Source organism: Pollicipes pollicipes, unplaced genomic scaffold (assembly GCF_011947565.3).
Source record: "Pollicipes pollicipes isolate AB1234 unplaced genomic scaffold, Ppol_2.1 Scaffold_6052;HRSCAF=7182_pilon_pilon_pilon, whole genome shotgun sequence".
Lineage (NCBI taxonomy): Eukaryota > Metazoa > Arthropoda > Thecostraca > Pollicipedomorpha > Pollicipedidae > Pollicipes > Pollicipes pollicipes.
In genome coordinates this window covers 11254274-11273153 of record NW_023596805.1, presented here as the reverse complement: position 1 = coordinate 11273153, position 18880 = coordinate 11254274, and the positions used below count along the sequence as shown (strand labels likewise).

At 50.8% G+C, this 18880-nt stretch overlaps 1 protein-coding gene across 1 annotated transcript in view; it reads right to left on the bottom strand.

The window, feature by feature from the left end:
- Window positions 1-5651: 5651 nt before the first annotated feature.
- Window positions 5652-18880, bottom strand: part of LOC119104785 (tachykinin-like peptides receptor 86C) — a 37267-nt gene continuing 24038 nt past the window's right edge. The window contains exons 7-11 of the mRNA XM_037228508.1: window positions 16439-16555; window positions 13816-13895; window positions 8860-8963; window positions 6120-6250; window positions 5652-6029 (exon numbers count right to left, since the gene is read on the bottom strand). Coding sequence (XP_037084403.1) covers window positions 5652-6029; window positions 6120-6250; window positions 8860-8963; window positions 13816-13895; window positions 16439-16555 — 810 coding nt within the window. The remainder of the gene's footprint in view (window positions 6030-6119; window positions 6251-8859; window positions 8964-13815; window positions 13896-16438; window positions 16556-18880) is intronic.

Below are 18880 nucleotides of genomic sequence, written 5' to 3'. Positions count from 1 at the left end.
ACAGGATTATGTAAGCATGTATGTTGCAAAAAGATTATGGTCGGAAAATTTCGCTTGAATCTCGTCTACAAACTGCGCAGAGCGGCATGGATTATGCACGCATTAGTGACTGATTCGGGCTCAAAGATTTCTGCATAAAACGGACGGAATTTTCCTTTTAAACACACGCATACTCATTTCGGCGTGCCGGCGATGTCCAGTCGCATAGAAGGAACTGAACTTGGTCGAAGGCGTGGTTTAACATTGGGCATGAGACTGGCCTTAACTAGATGATCATAATCATAATTATAATCTTGAAAATGATCACATCACATCACCGCAGTCTCCGCATTTATAGTGCTAGTTCAAGAGCAATGGTGCACTCATGTTTTCAGGACAATTGGATCGTTTTTTGAAGAAGTAAAAAATGTCTTTATTGTGTCGTTTCACATTCCTGCAAAAGGCCACCTCACAGGATGGCATCTTGATGCCAACAAACTGCCTTTGATGCCACACACCACTTCAAAATGTTCTCATACGCGACATAACAACTCGCACTGAGGCCACACAATACAGACTTGATGCTACACTGCACGATATCACGATATTACATTTGATACATTACATTGGTATTACACGGCTTTGACGATAATAAACAAGACCAACCACAGCATTTCTGCATGACGATTGCTTTCCGCGTGACGCAGTCGACGTCGCAATGCAACGCCGCGACGCAGGCCATTGCGACTTTGTGACGTCACCGCCTAACGTTAACTAGGCGCCAGCCCGACCAATTTCGCAAGCTGCGATGATGGCCCCTGAACCAGCCCGTTACTTCAGCACCGATTTCTCGTCAGCTAAGTAACTATTCCGCTTTGTTGCCAAGTGCCCGTTCTGGTGATGAGACTCCTGACTTCAGTCGCCTTCCCAGAAACATCGGGACTCTTTCAGCGTCATAGATGGAACAGCGCAGTGGAGCAATGGCTTCATCATTCCGCGAAAGAGTCTTCAGTAAAATGCATATACAGTAAAATCTTCAGTAAAATGCATATACAGACCAAAGGGCTCAGGGCTGGGGCATTAAGGTCATGTAAAGGTTAAGTGTTGTTTACCGACAGCCTTGCTAAGTTATCCAGTGGTGGTCGCTGTGGTTTGGGGAAATGTAAATGACTTGTAATTTGCCGCTGCTATTTGCGAATCTTGGAAGACATAGCTTGTTCGGCTATGACAGCTATGACCCGATCGCTATGACAGCGACAGACAGCCTCTGGCCGACACTTTAGCTTTGTACGCAGTGGCCGTGCCGTAGAATTGCAGAGCAAAATATCGAATATAGACACCAGCTAAATAGGCCGTGCCACTGATGTGCTAAGTTTTGAGCCAACCAACTTAAAAAACAGAGCCAAAAAGCAGGGCGTGCGCGTGCGCGTGCGTGTGCGTGTGCGTGTGTGAGTGTGTGCGTGTACGTGTGCGGGTGGTGCGTGTACATGTGCGTGTGCGTGTGCGTGTGCGTGCGCGTGTGTGCGCGTGCGTGTGTGTGTGTGTGTTGTATGTGTGTGTGTGTGTGTATGGTGTGTGTGTGTTGTGTGTGTTGTGTGTGTGTGTGTGTGTGTGTGTGTGGGTGTTGTGTGTGTGTGTGTGTGTGTTTGTGTGTGTGTGTGTGTGTGTGTGTGTGTTTGTGTGTGTGTGTGTGTGTGTGTGTGTGTGTGTGTGTGTGTGTGTGGTGTGTGTGTGTGTGTGTGTGTGTGTGTGTGGTGTGTGTGTGTTGTGTGGGTGTGTGTGTGTGTGTGTGTGTGTGTGTGTGTGTGTGTGTGTGTGTGGGTGTGTGTGTGTGTGTGTGTGTGTGTGTGTGTGTGTGTGTGTGTGTGTGTGTGTGTGTGTGTGTGTGTGTGTGTGTGTGTGTGTGTGTGTGTGTGTGTGTGTGTGTGTGTGTGTGTGTGTGTGTTGTGTGTGTGTGTGTGTGTGTGTGTGTGTGTGATTCGGGCTTAACGCCGCACTCATCTGCTGAGGCTATATGGCATCGCCCGCCTCTCACCCCGACAGGAAGGGCGGGCAGCGTGGCAATCGAACCACCGATACGGCTGCCTCATTGATCCCCCAGTCTGTTTATCCAAGTGTGCCGACTGCCAGGACATGGACATGGCAAATTCACACCATGAGTCGCGATTATCGATGAAAAGCATTACGATGGATGGGATTTGAGCCCGCGCTCTGCATTCGGCGGGCCCCGACTTGCCTGGCGGCTTGTGTCTTTCACTCTCGCAGTTGTGAATCTCAAATGAGCTCTACAAGACACGGTTTGCTGGAGAAAGTTTATTTCATTACACCGACCTGCAGGGCCCGGGCGTCGCCCACCCAACATGACAATCCACTTGGCGATCCAACATGGCGGTCCCGATCCAACATGGCGTCTCCTCAGGCAGCGTGGTCGCGGTGTGTCGGCGCCGACCGAGGCAGCATCGGTCTCCCCACGACGTTGTTTTCGGATCGACGTCGGTACACTGAGCGCCCTCACATTCTCCTGCGCGGCAACACTCGCCGAAGACGCGACACTGCGTCGTGACGTCACACAACACGACGCGGCCGCAGCGTGACGTCACAGAAAGAGCGGCTCACTCGGCACACCGAAAAGCGATACAGATGCCTTTATGAATGGAGATCATTAACGTATCACTGGAAGATGGAGTGCACATCCGCAGTCGGTAACAAAGTAACGGGGAAGACACGTGGGCACGGCTTGAGAACATCGGGAAAGTGGAGTGATTAGTCGCCTGGTCTCTTGAGTGCAAGACGTCGTGACGTCATCGATTGTCGAGGATACGTTTAACAACATTGGTGACCTTTATGGGTATAACACATGTGACGTATTCAAAACAAATGAAGAGCAGAACTACCAGCTATCAATAAATGCGGACACCTATTCACACGATTGAAATGTACCATCAACCCTGCACGTTGAACTAGATGGAGATGTGAAAAAATGGCATTCAACGTGACATAACTGGATGGCACTTTGCGCATCACCTCGCTCATAAAGGGACCGGCAAAATTTGCAGGCACAAAGGTTCATGGAAGCGTACTTCATTTCCTAATCATTTTATGAACGGCATAAAAACACCCCGCGCCATGACACCTTAGCTGGGATTGAGCCTATAAGCGTCGGTAATTCCCACAGTGCTTAGAAATAGAACATAATAATAGCTGTAGTAAGAGGTTTCCAACCAGAAACAAATCCCAGCACTGGAGACCTTTCCTTCTTTCTGCTTCGGGTGGTACGTGGCTCTCATTATTCTCATGCTAAGCCCTAAATGTGCATATTTATCCCAGGGTAAATATCAAACGGTTGACAAATGAAAATACGATTATAAGAAACAGAAGAATATGCCAAGATTTTTCAATCATTTCGCCCATTTTGTGAGGTTAAGGTGACGCGGGATTTTTAAAGCGACCTCTCAAAATAGTTTTTATTCAAACGGCTGAACATGACGATACTCAATTCCCCCCAATTATAAACGTGTAATTTGTGTGGGCGTTCACCTCTTACACCGCGATAACCTCAACAGGCTGCCGACTTAAAAACAGGTTGCCTATGACAGGACCAATGATCCTTTCAAACATGGCAGCAATTTGGGGATGCAACCTTCAAGTGTGGTTAGTACCACTGGCCGCAGTGTTACGGCGAGGGCAACCAAACGGAACAGTACAGAAGGGACAACCTTTTGTTGCTCTGGACCTGGTTGGGCACAAGTAATTTTTGGATCCTTTTTTCGGCCTCGTTTCGGGACAATCAAGTTAAAAAAATTTCTGGCAGGTGATATCCATTTACCTGTATAAAGTCAAAAACATCCAATTAAGCTCTCATCCTTTTTCTCGCTCTCCTTGTTCTTGTTTCCTAACACAACCAGTTGTTTTTTCAAAGGCCTTCTTCGCAGCGTCTTTTCGCGAGGTACGCAAGATTTTCGCTTGATGCTTTGGTTTTATGCTGAGTGTCTTGGCTTCATCCCCAATATTTTGTTTTCCTGCCGAATGCTTTGGTTTCATGCTTAACGTTTTGTTTTCGTGGCTTGTTTAACGGGCAAACCACGAAAAGAATGAGCACTGTCTTTCAAAGTGAGCTCGGTCTATGCCAGAAAAACAAAACAAGGCCTCATGTGATCACGAGTAAATGGGCAAAACCTGTAAGAGGTGGTGAGAAAATCAGAGAATGCTGGCTTTGCTCCTAAACTAATCACGACGGATCTCTACAAGCCTCTGAGGTAACAAAATGCTTTGACCCTTCCGTGGAAATAATGACTGCTTCCTGCCAGTGCGCTGCACAAGATTCTGCACGTCCACGGACTACGCAAAAAGTTTGAGCTTATCGAGGGGTAATGGTTGGCATGAGCACTATTCGAGCGACTTCTTGAAATCCCTGTCGCCTTGCAAGGCGTCCGCGTTTTGCCAGATATACTGGTCGACGCTAAGGTGCAACGGGCGTGTAACTCACCATAGGCGCGCGCCTCGGCCTGCCGCCCGGTCCGACCGAAGCTGAACCACACAGCGCCAGCTGTTAACGCGATCGGCGCGCCCCAAAACCCAAATCATCATCGCTGGGTCACGCTTCAGACATTCCACTTGCGCGCAGGAAAGCAGGCAACAAACGGGAAAGGAGGTAACAAACAATTCTCCCGTATAGCCCGGCCATGTTTAGCTTGAACGCTCCTAGAGAGGTACAGTCTCTCGCAGGATACAGTACAGTCTCTCGCAGGATACAGTACAGTCTCTCTCGTCGAGGCAGGGTAACTTCTCCCCGCGCAGCGGTAGCCTGTTATGGATATGGGAGCCCAATGATATTCCACAGGTTCTGGTTCAGGTTCAGTCAAGACCCCACCACCGCGATGATAATTTACAGATCCACACCAGGGAGCATGGTGGTAGCCGTGGGTCTAGGCCTACAACTGTCACAATGGTCCACATGGGTAGATAATGATGTATGGGAAGAGTGGCAGTCACCACAGCAACTTCCACCAAAATTAGCATCATTTGTAACATTTTACAACTGTAAGAGATCCTTTGCGGTAGCTTCACCGCTCAAACCGCTCCCTGCATTTTCCGCCGGTCCCTGGGTCCAGACCACAGACTTCAATAATAGCGTGTGGGTCCACGAATGGTCACAACAGCCCGTCGGCCTAAATAAGAGACCTTGACAACGTGCGGATGCGGGTGACAAGCCTGTGAGTTTGGGAACGGTCCATGCACTGGCACAATGAACTGTCGAAGTGGTCTAAAGGCCTGCACCACGATCTTTGATGACGGTTCGCAGGTCCTCGACCACTGAACCCTGCACTGGGTTCGCAGGGCTTTGAACCTCGATGACGATTCACGGGCCCGGACCGTGATATTGGTTCGCAGGTCTGAATCAGATACGGCGAAGGTGAGCGAGAGCATCACAGAACATGTCAGGGCAGAGTCTGGACCTCAAAGGTGCTATCAGCGACCAGCGCGAAGGACACAGTCACCCGTACTTCCACCAAACAGTGAGGGACAAGAAGTGATCGTCCACAACGAATCCAACAACGCAACACGATCCTCACCCGACTCTGTGTTCCACACATGAAAAGGTGGCGCCGCTCAAACGTACAGCCGCGTGCTCGGTGCCGACGCCGCTCACTGCACGCCCGTCCCACGCAGCATCACGGCCGGGCGTCGAAGAAAGCCTCGCTGAGATTGCTGAACGAGTCAGAAGCGCAGTGAGCAAGCCCGTTTGTCGCGACCTCAGCTGTGGATTCCGCCCAGCTGCTGTGGGAGTCGGCCGACGTGTCGTCCAATTCCTTCGCCTCCGCCGGGACCATGGGCTCCTCCTCCCCGCTGACATTTCCGGCCTTACTCAGCTCGTCCCTCCCAACGTCGCCACCCCCGCCGTGCCCACCACGAGCCCCCTCACCGCCTCCCACCGCCGCCGCCGCCGGCGGCGGGGGCCTCAGCAGGAGGCGGACCTGCGCCGCCGGTCGGCATGGATCGGGGCTCGACTCGGGCGTGGCGTACGAGCCGCTGACGTCCGACTCGCGCCGCTGCCAGAGCACCACCGGCCGCTCCCCGGGCGCGCGCGACGAGCGGCGCGTCAGCGACGGGATGGCCAGCAGCCGGAGCGGACCGCCGGCGCCGGCGACGGCGCGCAGCTCCGGAGGCGGCTGCTGCAAGATGGGCGACGCTGCCGAGCCGATCATGGTCGAAGAGGTGCGTTCGAGCCGCGTGCGCTCGGAGGCCACGTGCGAGCGTCGTGACTGGCGACCTGGCGACGGGGCGGGGCGGAGTTCAAGCAGGGGAGTGTGGGGACGGGGGTGGAGTTAGAGCAGGGGAATGAGGGGGCGGGAGCGGAATTAAAACAGGGGGAATGGAAAGCGGCGTTAGAGGTGATGGAGTGGGAGAGTTAGAGCACGGTGAATGGCGGGGGGGGGGGGCGGAGTTAGAGTAGGGAGAGTGGGGGTGGCGTTACAGATGGGGAGTGGAGAGGGTGAAGTTATAGCGGGGGAGTGGGGGATGGAGAAAGAGAAAGGGAGTGGGGGGAGGCGGAGTTAAAGCAGGGGAGTGGGGGGGGGGGGGGGGTGAGTTAGAGCAGGAAGTAGAGCAGGGAACGTGGGGAGGTGGAGTTAGAGCAGGGGGAGTGGGGGCGGCGCTGGCGGTGGGGGAGTGGGGTGGAGCGGGGCTAGAACAGGGGAAGGGGGGCGAGTTAGAGCAGGGAGAGTGTGGGTGCGGGGCGGCGTTAGAGGCGGGGGAATGGGTTGTGACGGAGCTAAAGCAGGGGAGGTGGGGGTGCAGTGGACTTAGAGCAGGGAAATGGGGAACAGAATTAGAGATGGGGAGTGGGAGGGCGGAGTTAGAGCACGTAGAGCGGGACCGGAGTAAAAGTGAGTGGAGAGGGGCAGAACGAGAGGAGAGGGGCAGGAGAAAAGCAAGCAGGCAGGCCATGACATGGGAAAAGCCGACCAGATTATGGCAAGACAGCGGGTCGGGGTCCAGACCAGGCGGCGTCAGGTCGATACAGCGCAACAATGCTAAGTCCATGGGACATGCCAGTCGGGCAAAGATAACGCGGAGTGGGCGGCCAGGACAGGTCAGCGAATGACCGAGAGAGGGAGAGCCAGGGCTGCCGCAGCGGAAAATCAGGGCATGACAGCTGGCATGCCGGAAATCGGCCGGCAATCAGCCAGCAATCAAGGCATGGTGGCAGTGGCTGCCGCAGCGAAGAATCAGGGCAAGAGGAAATGCGAGCGTAGCAGGGTCAGGGCGGGGACGGGCAGGGCCAGAGCACAGTCAGGAGACTCTGAGGAGCCCTCTGACAAAGTCAGGAGACTCTGAGGAGCCCTCTGACAAAGTCAGGACACTCTGAGGAGCCTTCTGACAAAGTCAGGAGTCTCAGACGCAGGCCAGGCAGGGGGAACATTACACCGCAGTACATGAGACCATCACATCTCAGAACATGGAACCAGCACAGCTCAGACTGCAACCATCGACGGAGGTAGAACGGCAGGTAAGACGTTGCAAATCATAACACCATATCACAGCAGATCAAAATAAAACCTCATCGCAGCCCAAAATGCGGTGCAATGGGAATGAAACGTCAGCTCCGACATACAGCAGACGAAGTCCACACACGGGATACAGCAGACCGCGATCCAGGACCTGGACCATTCAGCAGGCCCTAGTCCTGCCTCCCTCTCACAGCCCATGGGGCCTCCCCCTCCCACAGCTTGCAGGTCCTCGCTCTCACGCATCACAGCTCATCGTTCCTCTCTCACGCAGCTCACGGCGCCTCCCTCCCACAGCTCACGGGGCCTCCTCCTCACAACTCACCGGGTCTCCTTCTCACAGCTCAAGGGTCTCCCTCTCACAGCTCACGGGCCTCCTTTTCACACCTCGCGGGGCCTTCCTCTCACACCTCACAGCTCATAAGGCCTTTCTTACACAGTCCACGGCGCCTCCCCTACCCAGCTCACGGGCCTCCTTCTCACAGCTCAAGGGGCCTCCTTCTCACAGCTTACGGGTCTCCCTCTTACAGCTCGGGGGCCTTCTTCTCACAGTTCACAACTCATGGTGGCCCCCCTCACACCGTCCACAGCGCCTCCCTCTCACAGCTCACAGCTCACTGGACCTCCCTCTCACAGCTCACAGCTCACTGGACCTCCCTCTCACAACTCACACCTCGCGGGATCGCCTCGGGATCGGCCCGCCGCAGACGCCAGCGGACGTCGGCCGTATCGGAGGCCATACCTGCGCGGCCCGGCCTCTCCGGGCAAACGCCGCGAATATTAGCGGGGCGATAGCCACCTAGCGCGGGTTATTCGAAGCCTGTTGGCGCGCCGCGACGCCCATATGGCGATCCAGCTACGCGTGGCATGCGGCGATTCGCGGACGTGGGATTGGGTTCGCTGCGATGGAGGGACAGCGGTGGCGCTCCAGAGGAAGACGGAAAGGGACGACGCATTAACTGGTTTGGTGCGCGTGTGCGCGTTTACTGGTTTCGGTGTTTATTTGAGGATCACTAGCGGATAACAGACACTGGGCAGTGTTTGGGCTTATGTGTCATCGCCAAAACTCAATAAAATACAAGTGCGCAAGACTCTTTGCATGGGATGCTTCATCTACTTCCGTTCATTTTAACCACAGAAAAACGTGCAGCCTATTCGAAAAATCGTTTATTCTAAAATCGTATACACCATGCTTTTTTACTTTTAGTTTCGAGATTATTGTATTAATTGATTACATGATTCATGCATTCTTTTATTTGTATCAGATATATTAATATATTTCAAAATATGAATAAACACGGATGTAATGCATTTGTCGGATATAACAGAACGAAAGCTTTCCACACACTATTTGCACGCGCTGGCCTCTTACTTCGGAATCCATTAGTCATATACTGCCGCGGCTCTGTGACGAAGCACTCGAGACTCCTTTTGCTGGCACAGCAGCGGAACAGCTGGCGAAGATAGGCCCGGAACCTGGTGTATGAAATTAACGTCAGTCGGGGATCACGGGTCACGAGATCATTGGGTCAAGGCGTCACTGGTCAGGGGTCACGGGTCACGCGGTCACGGATCACGGGACATGGGATCAATGGGTGACGGGACCACGGGTCACGGAGTCACGGATCACGGGGGCACGGGATCACGGGGTCACGGGCCCCGGTCCACCATGTCCCACCTGGCCGGCAGCCAGGGGCGCATGCCAGACATAGAGCAGCGTGGTCTCGGAAGCCGAGCCTTCCACTAATCTTCCCTGTTTCGTCAGCCGTTGCAAGGCAACGCGTAACAGCCTTCCCGGGAAAACCCTCAGCCAAAATCTACACATCGACCTCGCGTCGACCATCGTCATCGACCTTCGCCTTGGCGCAACTCTAACGCTAGTCGGAAAAGTACGAGCAAAAAGAGATGACCGTTTTGCGTGAGGGTTTGATGTTTTATCAGCTGCTAACGCGTGACGAAAAGTGATTTCAAATACGCGTGTACTCTGGCGACGGCGGGTTCCTACACGCACCTTATATTTTGCGGAGGAGTAACATAATTCCCGCTATTCCTTGAAGCAGATGGCAAGCACGTTTTTAATCATGACCGTGCCATCTCTGAATCAATACGCATATGGACACAGTGAGATGTATGATACTTAACCCAGCAAGTATGTCCACATCCGCCGAGCTCAGTGACGTACAATATGTTCTCAGCCCTCAAGCCGGGGGTCTGTCGATGCTAACTGCACCGCTTTGTTTGCCGAGCGGCAAGACTGTTGAGCCATTATTGTCATTGGTGTGCAACTGCTCGCTTAGCAGTTGCTTCTGCCGAAGCGAAGATGTCAGGTCTGTCAGGATCCGCAAGGGACCCGCTAATTTGGCGCAATGCTGTTCCATAGTCGGCAGGCGATCTTCTCTATACAAAAAATCTCTTGGGCTTAATCGTAGCTGCCTAGATAGCATATCCCAAGTGACATAATGTTGAGCAGAAAGCTTTGGGGATCGTAAAAAGCGTGTGAACATCTCCTGCAAGTGCTAAGCCAAGCTGCTATGCACTACTAAACTACGGAGAAAATTTCCAACAGTTGGTTACCGGAAGGGAGCCTGTGCACAGACTGGAGCGTCACGTGATGGGTGTGGTCGGGTCCGGGTCGGGTCGGGTTCGGGTCGGGTCGTGGGGCCGGGTTGGGTTGAGTCGGATCGGGGGGTCGGATCGGGGATCGGTTCGGGTCGGGTCAGGTCAGGGTCAGGTCCGGGTCAGGTCCGGGTCGGGTCGGGTCGGATCAGGTCCGGGTCAGGTCCGGGTCAGGTCGGGTCGGGTCGGGTCGTGGGGCCGGGTTGGGTCGAGTTGGATCGGGGGGTCGGATCGGGGATCGGTTCGGGTCGGGTCAGGTCCGGGTCAGGTCCGGGTCAGGTCCGGATCAGGTCGGGTCGGGTCGGGTCGTGGGGCTGGGTTGGATCGAGTCGGATCGGAGGGTCGGATCGGGGATCGGTTCGGGTCGGGTCAGGTCCGGGTCAGGTCCGGGTCCGGGTCGGGTTCGGGTCGGGTCGTGGGGCCGGGTTGGGTTGAGTCGGATCGGGGTCGGATCGGGGGGTCGGATCGGGTCGGGTCAGGTCCGGGTCAGGTCCGGGTCAGGTCGGGCCGGGTCGGGTCGTGGGGCCTGGTTGGTCGAGTCGGATCGGGGAATCGAATCGGGGGTTGGATCGGGGCGGGTCAGGTCCGAGTCAGGTCTGGGTCAGGTCCAGGTCAGGTCGGGTCAGGTCCGGGTCAGGTTGGGTCAGGTCGGGTAGCGCGGATCTAATACGGCCCTCGGTCAGTTGAAGAACCACAAGGGCAAGCTCCTGACGCGTGAGTCCACTCGATACGCCTCGTTTGCTCATTGAGGGGCTTTGTAAAAGGTTCAAAATTATATTTCACTTTTAATAGCGAACACCAGCTGGCATTATGCATACTAGCGCAGAAAGGGAGCGAGCAAGATCCACCGGTACAGACAGTTTTGACCGCGTGCGCCGGCGCCATTCGAACGTGTTGCAACATATTACGGCTATCGAGGTCTACGTCACTTTAAAATGACGTTAGCGCATGTGTTGTTTATTCCGCCTCAATTCCACGGGTTACACCGGCGCGGTTTTGCCAACCATTTCGGCTCTGCACCGCATGGGATAGGTTAGAGCTGGGTGTTATCTGGGTCTTAGTTAGATTTGTCTGCGCGCAGAATCACCGGGGGACGAACATGATGTTCAACATTCTTTTGGAAACCGTCAAGGGTATCACTTTCAAAATCGTCGGGGGGGGGGGGGCTCAGCCGAAAATGTTGAGTCCAAAACCTTGTTTCTGCCCGGTTTTCGGCCACTTATATCTGCGTCCTTAGAATTAAGATAATTTTTTGTTTGAGATATTTCGTAACTTAAAAATTGTTTTTGGACTGCCTATTTTAAGTTCATGTGAGCTGGCATTTTGTGAAAAACTTAGAGTGGGGTGTAATTCACCGACAAAATCTTGGTGAATCTCAGAAACCTGATCACTGATGATTACCACGATCACTGATCGTGTTGTGTAACTACCAAAGCAACGAGCATCCGACAAATACACCTGACGCTGTTTGAGTAAACATGCGTTAACTCTTAGTTGGGCCACCCTGTACTTTTAAAAATTGCTGCATACTGAAGTCATTGTTTTGTATCCCAGTACAGGCGTTATCATTTGAAAAAAATGATATTGCCAAACATTTCTAGATTGACTTTCATCTGAAGGGAAAATAATACTAGGTACCTAGAAAAATGAATTTGGTACAAATCGTTATGTTAAAAATAGCGATATACATATTTGCCTACTACCTATCATAACAATAATTAACGTAATTGCTCTGCATTGAGTAGGCCCAGATTTTTTCTCTACGTTCATATGTATTGAGAGGGCTCAGAGGAGTATTCGGGGGTCTCAAGTCAGCATTGGGGGGGGAGGGGGGGAGGGGGGGACAGGGGCTCATGCCACTGGAAGTACACAAAGCGGTGCCTCAGGAAACTGTCGTGTACTCTCAGAAACTCGTCCGTGACACACATTAGGGTATCGCAGGACAATCTCACTGCAAACGGCAATTCATTCTTTCCAAAAAGGATGCATCTCGGCCATTGAGGTGTTGTCATGTACAATTAAGACCAAAATCGCTTAAAACTGGCGAAGACTACATCACATTTTCTAAAGATATAATGACATAAAATAATATAAAAAGCTCTACAGATGCTTTGCTTGAACTGATCGTTTTTATTGCATTGGCTACAGTGTCCTGTCTGGTGACAATGTTTCCACCTTGTGCGGCATGCTGCAGTGGGTTCTGCTCTGCAGGTCCATGCGTAATCCTCCTGCAGCTGTCGGCGCAGCCTCGTGCTTACATCGGAGTCGTCAACAGTAAGTGCTCTGAGGGGTGCGGGAGCGCGAAGGCGCGCAGCTTTAAGGAGAACTCCACGCCCCGATTAAGAGACTCAAGTGGTTCATGAGTGCAGGCGTCGGCTCGAGCACCTTATGGCGTAAGCAAACGAGATGCTTCAGAGCATCAGGTTTTTCCATATAACATGCCCTCCAACAAAAAAAGCTGGAAGAGATAGGTAGTCTGCATGCTCAACTGGTACCTTTGCACGTTATTAGCAACGGCGCCCGCATCCCCTTGCCAATCTGTCGCGGATGTCATATTTTTACTGGAATACAAGCCTTTCAATGAGGCTTTGCTGCATCCTCCTGCCACCTGGACTTCCAAATTGTAAAGATTCGTGTTTCGTTCATACAAATTCTGAACGTGTGTCAAGTGGAAGAAAGCTCATTCAAGTGGCACGACACGTATCGAATGCCGAAGCAGTCTTCATATAGCATGAATTCCAAGTGCCGTGGGAGTGCTCTTATAATCAGTGTTGGTCACAGCCCCATCACAGCAGGCACACATTATTACCAGTCCCAGGAGCATCGCACTGTCCTGTCCGCAGCTTACACCAAGATGGAGAGAACGCTCCACATTTAAAGATACTGATATAAGCGTTGGATATGATGAAATAAGCCCACCTATGACTATTGCTTTACCTACTAAGTGAAAAACTACGCTAGACAGCACATCCTCTGCTTGGTAAGCATGTTCCACAATGCGTCATCGTTTGGTTACGTCATCATACCTTGCGCAACATTGATTGAGAGCCAATTGATGGCCGTTTATTCTGGAAATCGTGCTCAGGAACGCCAGATATGAGTGACTTGACAGTGATATTCATATTGACCTTGGTCGCCACACGGCCAGTGGAATGACAACATTTGAATGACGTTGTTATGGCGTCATGGATATATGGATGACATCGAAAAAGTTTGACATTTTTACAGGCGTATAGCTCAGAAACTATAGGGGTTTAGGTCTTAAAAAGGCCAGAGCTGTAAACTGCACCCAGTGATCTTTAAGGTGACTGTTTTAATTCAAAACTCAATACAAATGTGGAACGCTCCCTTTAAGTTAACCGAAATGATAACGCTGGAAATGAGTAGTTTTCTGTCAGGAGATTGCTGGGGGTCACCGTCAAATCACTGGTGTCTGGAAATTTCTGTTTTCACTTTCGAAATACGAAATCAAGAATCATGCACTCCTGGACTATTGATATTATCTTTTTCTTTAGCGCATGCTATGGTCGCTGGTCGAAACCATGATGTTTCGACATGCGACGTCCGTGGACGTTTCTGAGTGACACGCGAAATGGGCGGCAAACGGTTGGCGCCTTTATCACAGCGCAGAATGTGGACACTATTGACGCGAGTCTTCCACACACTCATTGACCTCTCCGTGATATACAATGCCCATCTCTCAAGAACTGACCTCTTGTTCATCCAGAAGTAGATGAGAGGATTAACCATGGCGTATGACATGGCTAGCCAGTAGAACGCGAGGAACAGGTGCTGAAACACATACGCACAAGTACCGTCACGTTACGTAAACCTCAGCAGCAATCCATGACAGCAGCCAGCGCGCAATTCCGCACTTGAGAGAGGTGCGGCAAAGGCGACAGTGATGAAACGTGCGCTTGCAAGGACCATCATACATCTGGGCGGCTTGCAGCACACCATCTGATCGTGCCACCGCCCGGCGGCACAGCCTAGCTTCCAGGCTGCGCTCGACCGGCCACCGGCCTCAGCTCTGACTCGTAATTGGCTGCGCCCGACGGCACGTGCGTCGTCATCGATTCCTGATTGGCCGCTTCGCTTTTATGCGTGTGTGCTGTGATGCGACTGTTTGTGTTTAGACTGGCATCAGTATTCTCTGTAAGCTCGCCGGCCATGCAATGCTGCTGGTGACGGCGACGTCTCGTTCTAACCGCCGCACCACACAAGTTGTTCTTAAGACAAGACATTTCAAAATAATTTGAAAAGGTATTACATTATTACATGCATTGCATGTTACATGTAACACAAGATACTACTTTTAAAAAAACTTAGGCTGTGTCAAGGTGACATATTTTGTTGACAACGGTTTTCTGGAAATGTGGAAATGCGCGCTACGCTAATGCTCTAAAGTCATGCAAACTTTGTCATGTAATTTCAGACAAAATGCCTTCACGAATCACCAATTTTACAACCCAAGCCTTTAGAAAGCTTTTAAAAGTGATGCTGTGGTTTTCGACACCCTACATTCGACCCAAACTTGACTGACAACCGCCCCGCTGACAACAAAAAACCTCAGCAGCTCACTCTGGGCCAACGAATACTGCCCATGGCCCGTGACTCTACCGAGCCATGTACCGTGCCTGACGGCTCTGAGTATAAGTGGTGTCACCCCCGAACGCTTTTTACGCCGACATAAGCTACCTGCCAGGTCACACTTTCAACGGTGAAGGATACCGATTCAGTAGCGGTAGAACTGAACTGAAGCTATTGCAGGGGCCTTTCAGCAAACAGGGAGACTCGTGGCCTCTTTGATCTCCCGATATTTGACTTCGCAGTGATTACGTTTCCAAAGGCCGGCACACCCACACCTAACAGCCCGAGGGAAGGATGATTAAGGATAAAGCAGCTAGGTCGCGTTCTGCTAGAAAACGAATGCTGCACTGAGCAAGTCTTTACTGACGTCACACCAACAACACTCAGGCCGTCTATTGTAAGGGGGAGGCAAAATGGGTACTAAAGAGGGCCAATGAGAAGCAATGTCGTATAACTGGATGCTGCAAGTGTCGGAAAAATCTTTGGCAACTTGCCAATTACCACAAGGTAGACAGAACAGTAGAAGATGTCGCCCAATTTACCTATCTTCACCTTCAATCGGCTTTGTGCCGCCTCTCCCTACTCAGTCACAAAATCAAGCTCTTAAATGCAGCCGCGAGCTCCAAAAAACACCGCAAAAACCACCGCGTGTGCTAATAAACACATCCGGAGCTGTTGCCGGGGAATACTCGGCCGTTTCATCTACGTCACGTCAGCCCGTGAAACACCGAAGTCAAGAGCACGCCCTCCTCTGTAGCGGGCTGCGGCAAAGCTGGCGTGCATTCTCCGTGGCAACGACCGACTCCCGTTACCAGCCCCGGAGCCGAGCGGCTGCGGACTGGAACGAGCAGCAGGGCGAAGAAATGATCCAATTCGAGCTGGATTTAGGCGCCACCGAGCCGGATATCAAAACGCACAGCCACGCTCAAGTGCGTTGGCGCCCAGCAGCAGTGGTCGAGGCCGGGCGCAATCAACTCGTAGCCTTAATATAACCGACGCTGTGCGAGACGGCACGGGCGGGATCGTCCCTTGTGCCGTACGTCTGGGTCACGTCAGTGGGATGACTCATAAGTGAAAGCTGAAATTTCCAGTCATGGGGTCAAGCACTTTTCTTAAGAATGTTGAGGCAAATCCCAGTAGCTTTTGCCAATTTTAGTGTTAGCTATTGATGAAAAGGAGGAGCCGGCGAATCTAAGTCATCGGCGGTCCCCATGTCAATTCGCCTAAATTTAAATGCCAAAGCACAGTTTCCAGTCATGAAACTGGCTGACAGTTTATTCAATCCATGCATAAGATGCCTGATTTCAGGTGGGAACGTACAGAACTGAGCGAGAGCAGTGCATCTAATATTTTGGTGGGCACCAGTAGGCAGTCCACTACATTCGACGTGAGTTAGAATCATGCATGTCATGATGATACCACATGATGGGGCCTTATCAGGGGGCGAGGAGACCTTTGACGTCGCAGACGTCGTAGAAACTCAAAAGCTTGCGACGTAAAAAACGGACTGCAGAACAGAACGAAAGCCGGACTGACGGTAACGAGAATTTGTAGAAGCTTCGGCTGCACTGAAATTTTTGGAATCAGCGCCAAGATCAGTGGCAGCCATAGCATTCCTGACCAATATTCGTATCGCAAATAGTCGGCGCCAGGTTTCAATGGGAGACACTACATACATAGCACACTATTTTTTATCCGCTCGTGACAGACCTTCGCCGTGAAGGTGTGATAGCAGAGGTACGTACCTGCACGAAGTCAGCCCGCGCAAGGGAGGAGTCATGGTACACGTACACGAAATATGCTTGGTAGGGCAGCCAACACACCGCGAACGTGGTGACCACGATGATGAACATTCTCACAATCTGAAACAGGATTGTCGGCTGAGAGCGTCGGCGCAGATGCGGGAGCGTGATAGTCATCTAGCGAGCATCTTCACCGAGAGGGTCGCTGTTGAGAAAATACACGTGTTTTAGGCTCACATTGCACTGATGTCCTTGGGAATATGCTTGAGTTAGGACACAGTTTGTGTAACAAAATATTTAAACAGGCTTTTTTGAACATTGCATTTCGGCATTATTTATATCCCTTCCTCATACCTTTTCAAATATATGACAAATAGATTTAGACAGTCATAAGGAAAAACCTGAAAAAGTCGCACAGTTTAAAACATCCATCCCCTGAGGCCGCTTTAGTAACAAAGACGACCAGTTTACACTTCGGGCATACAAAGCACAATTTTACACACATATCGTACTCGCCAATTACTCTATAAGTACATATATCATGATGATGTTAGACGTGTTGATGGTACTGATGGTGATTATGATGCTTTTGTTGTTGATGTTCAGCGTTTTCGCTTTTAGCTTAAGTCAACGATATTTTGCATAGAATAAAAACCGATGGAACCATAGGCCCACCCCGCCAAACTCTGCAGCAACATTAATTCTGCCTTATCAGCGAGGGTGACATTCGTGTAGTGACAATTTGACAACACTCCCCTGAAACGCACCATCCGTTTTCGCATGCGCAAATAAGCAGGACATTCAGCGGCAGCTTTTCAAATGCAGACGCTGAAGCGCTTCAGCACTGCACAACTGAGGCGGACTTGGTATAAAGGGGAAATATCTTGGGTTTATTACTCAGAAGTAACAGTATTGGGACTTTCTGGCACCTGGTCTGCACGGCCATATAACGCCCATAACGTTGGGGTTTTTCTCGGCATTATGAGTTGGCAGGGGTTTGCAGCTCTTACACCGACAATAAGTCACTTCAGTGTATGTGAGGTGGCACTGCTTGAGCGATGCTATCAACCAAACATAGGTTCAACCACAAAAATACGCCGTTTCAACCTGCGCTCATCGCCATAAATGATCATGAAACAACACGAAATAAATGCTTCCCAACGAGAGCTGCGAGAAAATCAGAGACCAGCTTATCATTTAGCGAATCGAAAGCACAGATCCTTCAACAGCACTCCTTCATCTCCCAATCATAAGTGGCTATTTGGAAATGGCTATGATGGAATGAAATGAATGAATGAAATGAAAAATGAATGTAATAAAAATGGCAGAAATGACAAAGTTTTGCTACTTTGATTCAGGAAAGTCGCCTTCGAGCAAATTCAAATAGTTTAGTGGACCTTTCGCGTGGAATCCCTAATTACGGAAAGTTTTACCACTAACCGGTCATGGGCTGAATACATACAGATCCATCGCATAAATATTTAAGGATTTTATTGCGAATACCATATTAAAGGTCCTGGTGGCTATCATGACCCGGGTTCACGACGGCAACAGTGTCGAAGAACCCAAAGATAGGATGGCGGGGAAAGCCGGCAGGACGGGCATCGTTCATCGAAAAAGCGTGGAAACAATTACCCTTTCTAGAAAACCAGGCATGGACGCTGGTCCATTTGCACACACCGTGCTCTCCACTCATGACTACCAGTAAACTGTTAAGTGTGTTTACGTAAGTTGTTCAGTGCATTAGCGAGGAACATCATTGACATAAACAGAAGTATTAGCCTCATGGCTCGGATAAAAGCCAGGAGAATGGAAACATAGTTGGTTGATATTTCGGCAACATGTCTTTATCGAAACGATAGCAGAAGTGCTATTGTTTCGATAAAGGCATGTTGCCGAAATATCAACCCAAATATATCTCCATTCTCGTGTTTATTCATCCGGGGAATGAGGCTAGTACTTCTGTCTTATCTATGTCAGGTGTATTTCTCTGAGACTGATTTAGTACTCTCCATATGTGTGACCCTGTTCAGCAAGAGTCAGAAAAGCCGCCGGAAACTACATCGCTGCGAAGGTTGCGGACCAGGGCGAGTATTGCCAAGACCGATTGCACCACAACGTGACAACCTGGCAGGAACTGAAGTTGTCCCAACTTGATTTATTTCCTGCATACCTTTGTGTGGTGATTTTCCGTCCTTACAAAACGAAAGATAATTCTAAAAAAATTCCCCACAAGACTACTTTGAGGTACATTGGAATACAAATTTATTTTGTTTATTACCAATTACATTACATTTATTACCTTGCATTTAATCACAACTTACATTTTTATTACAAATCACATTTTTATCACAACTTACATTTTTATTACAAATTACATTTTTACTACAAATTACAAATTATTTTTTTTAAGCTGCGGTGCCTTTACCGTGAAAGTGTTCGGAG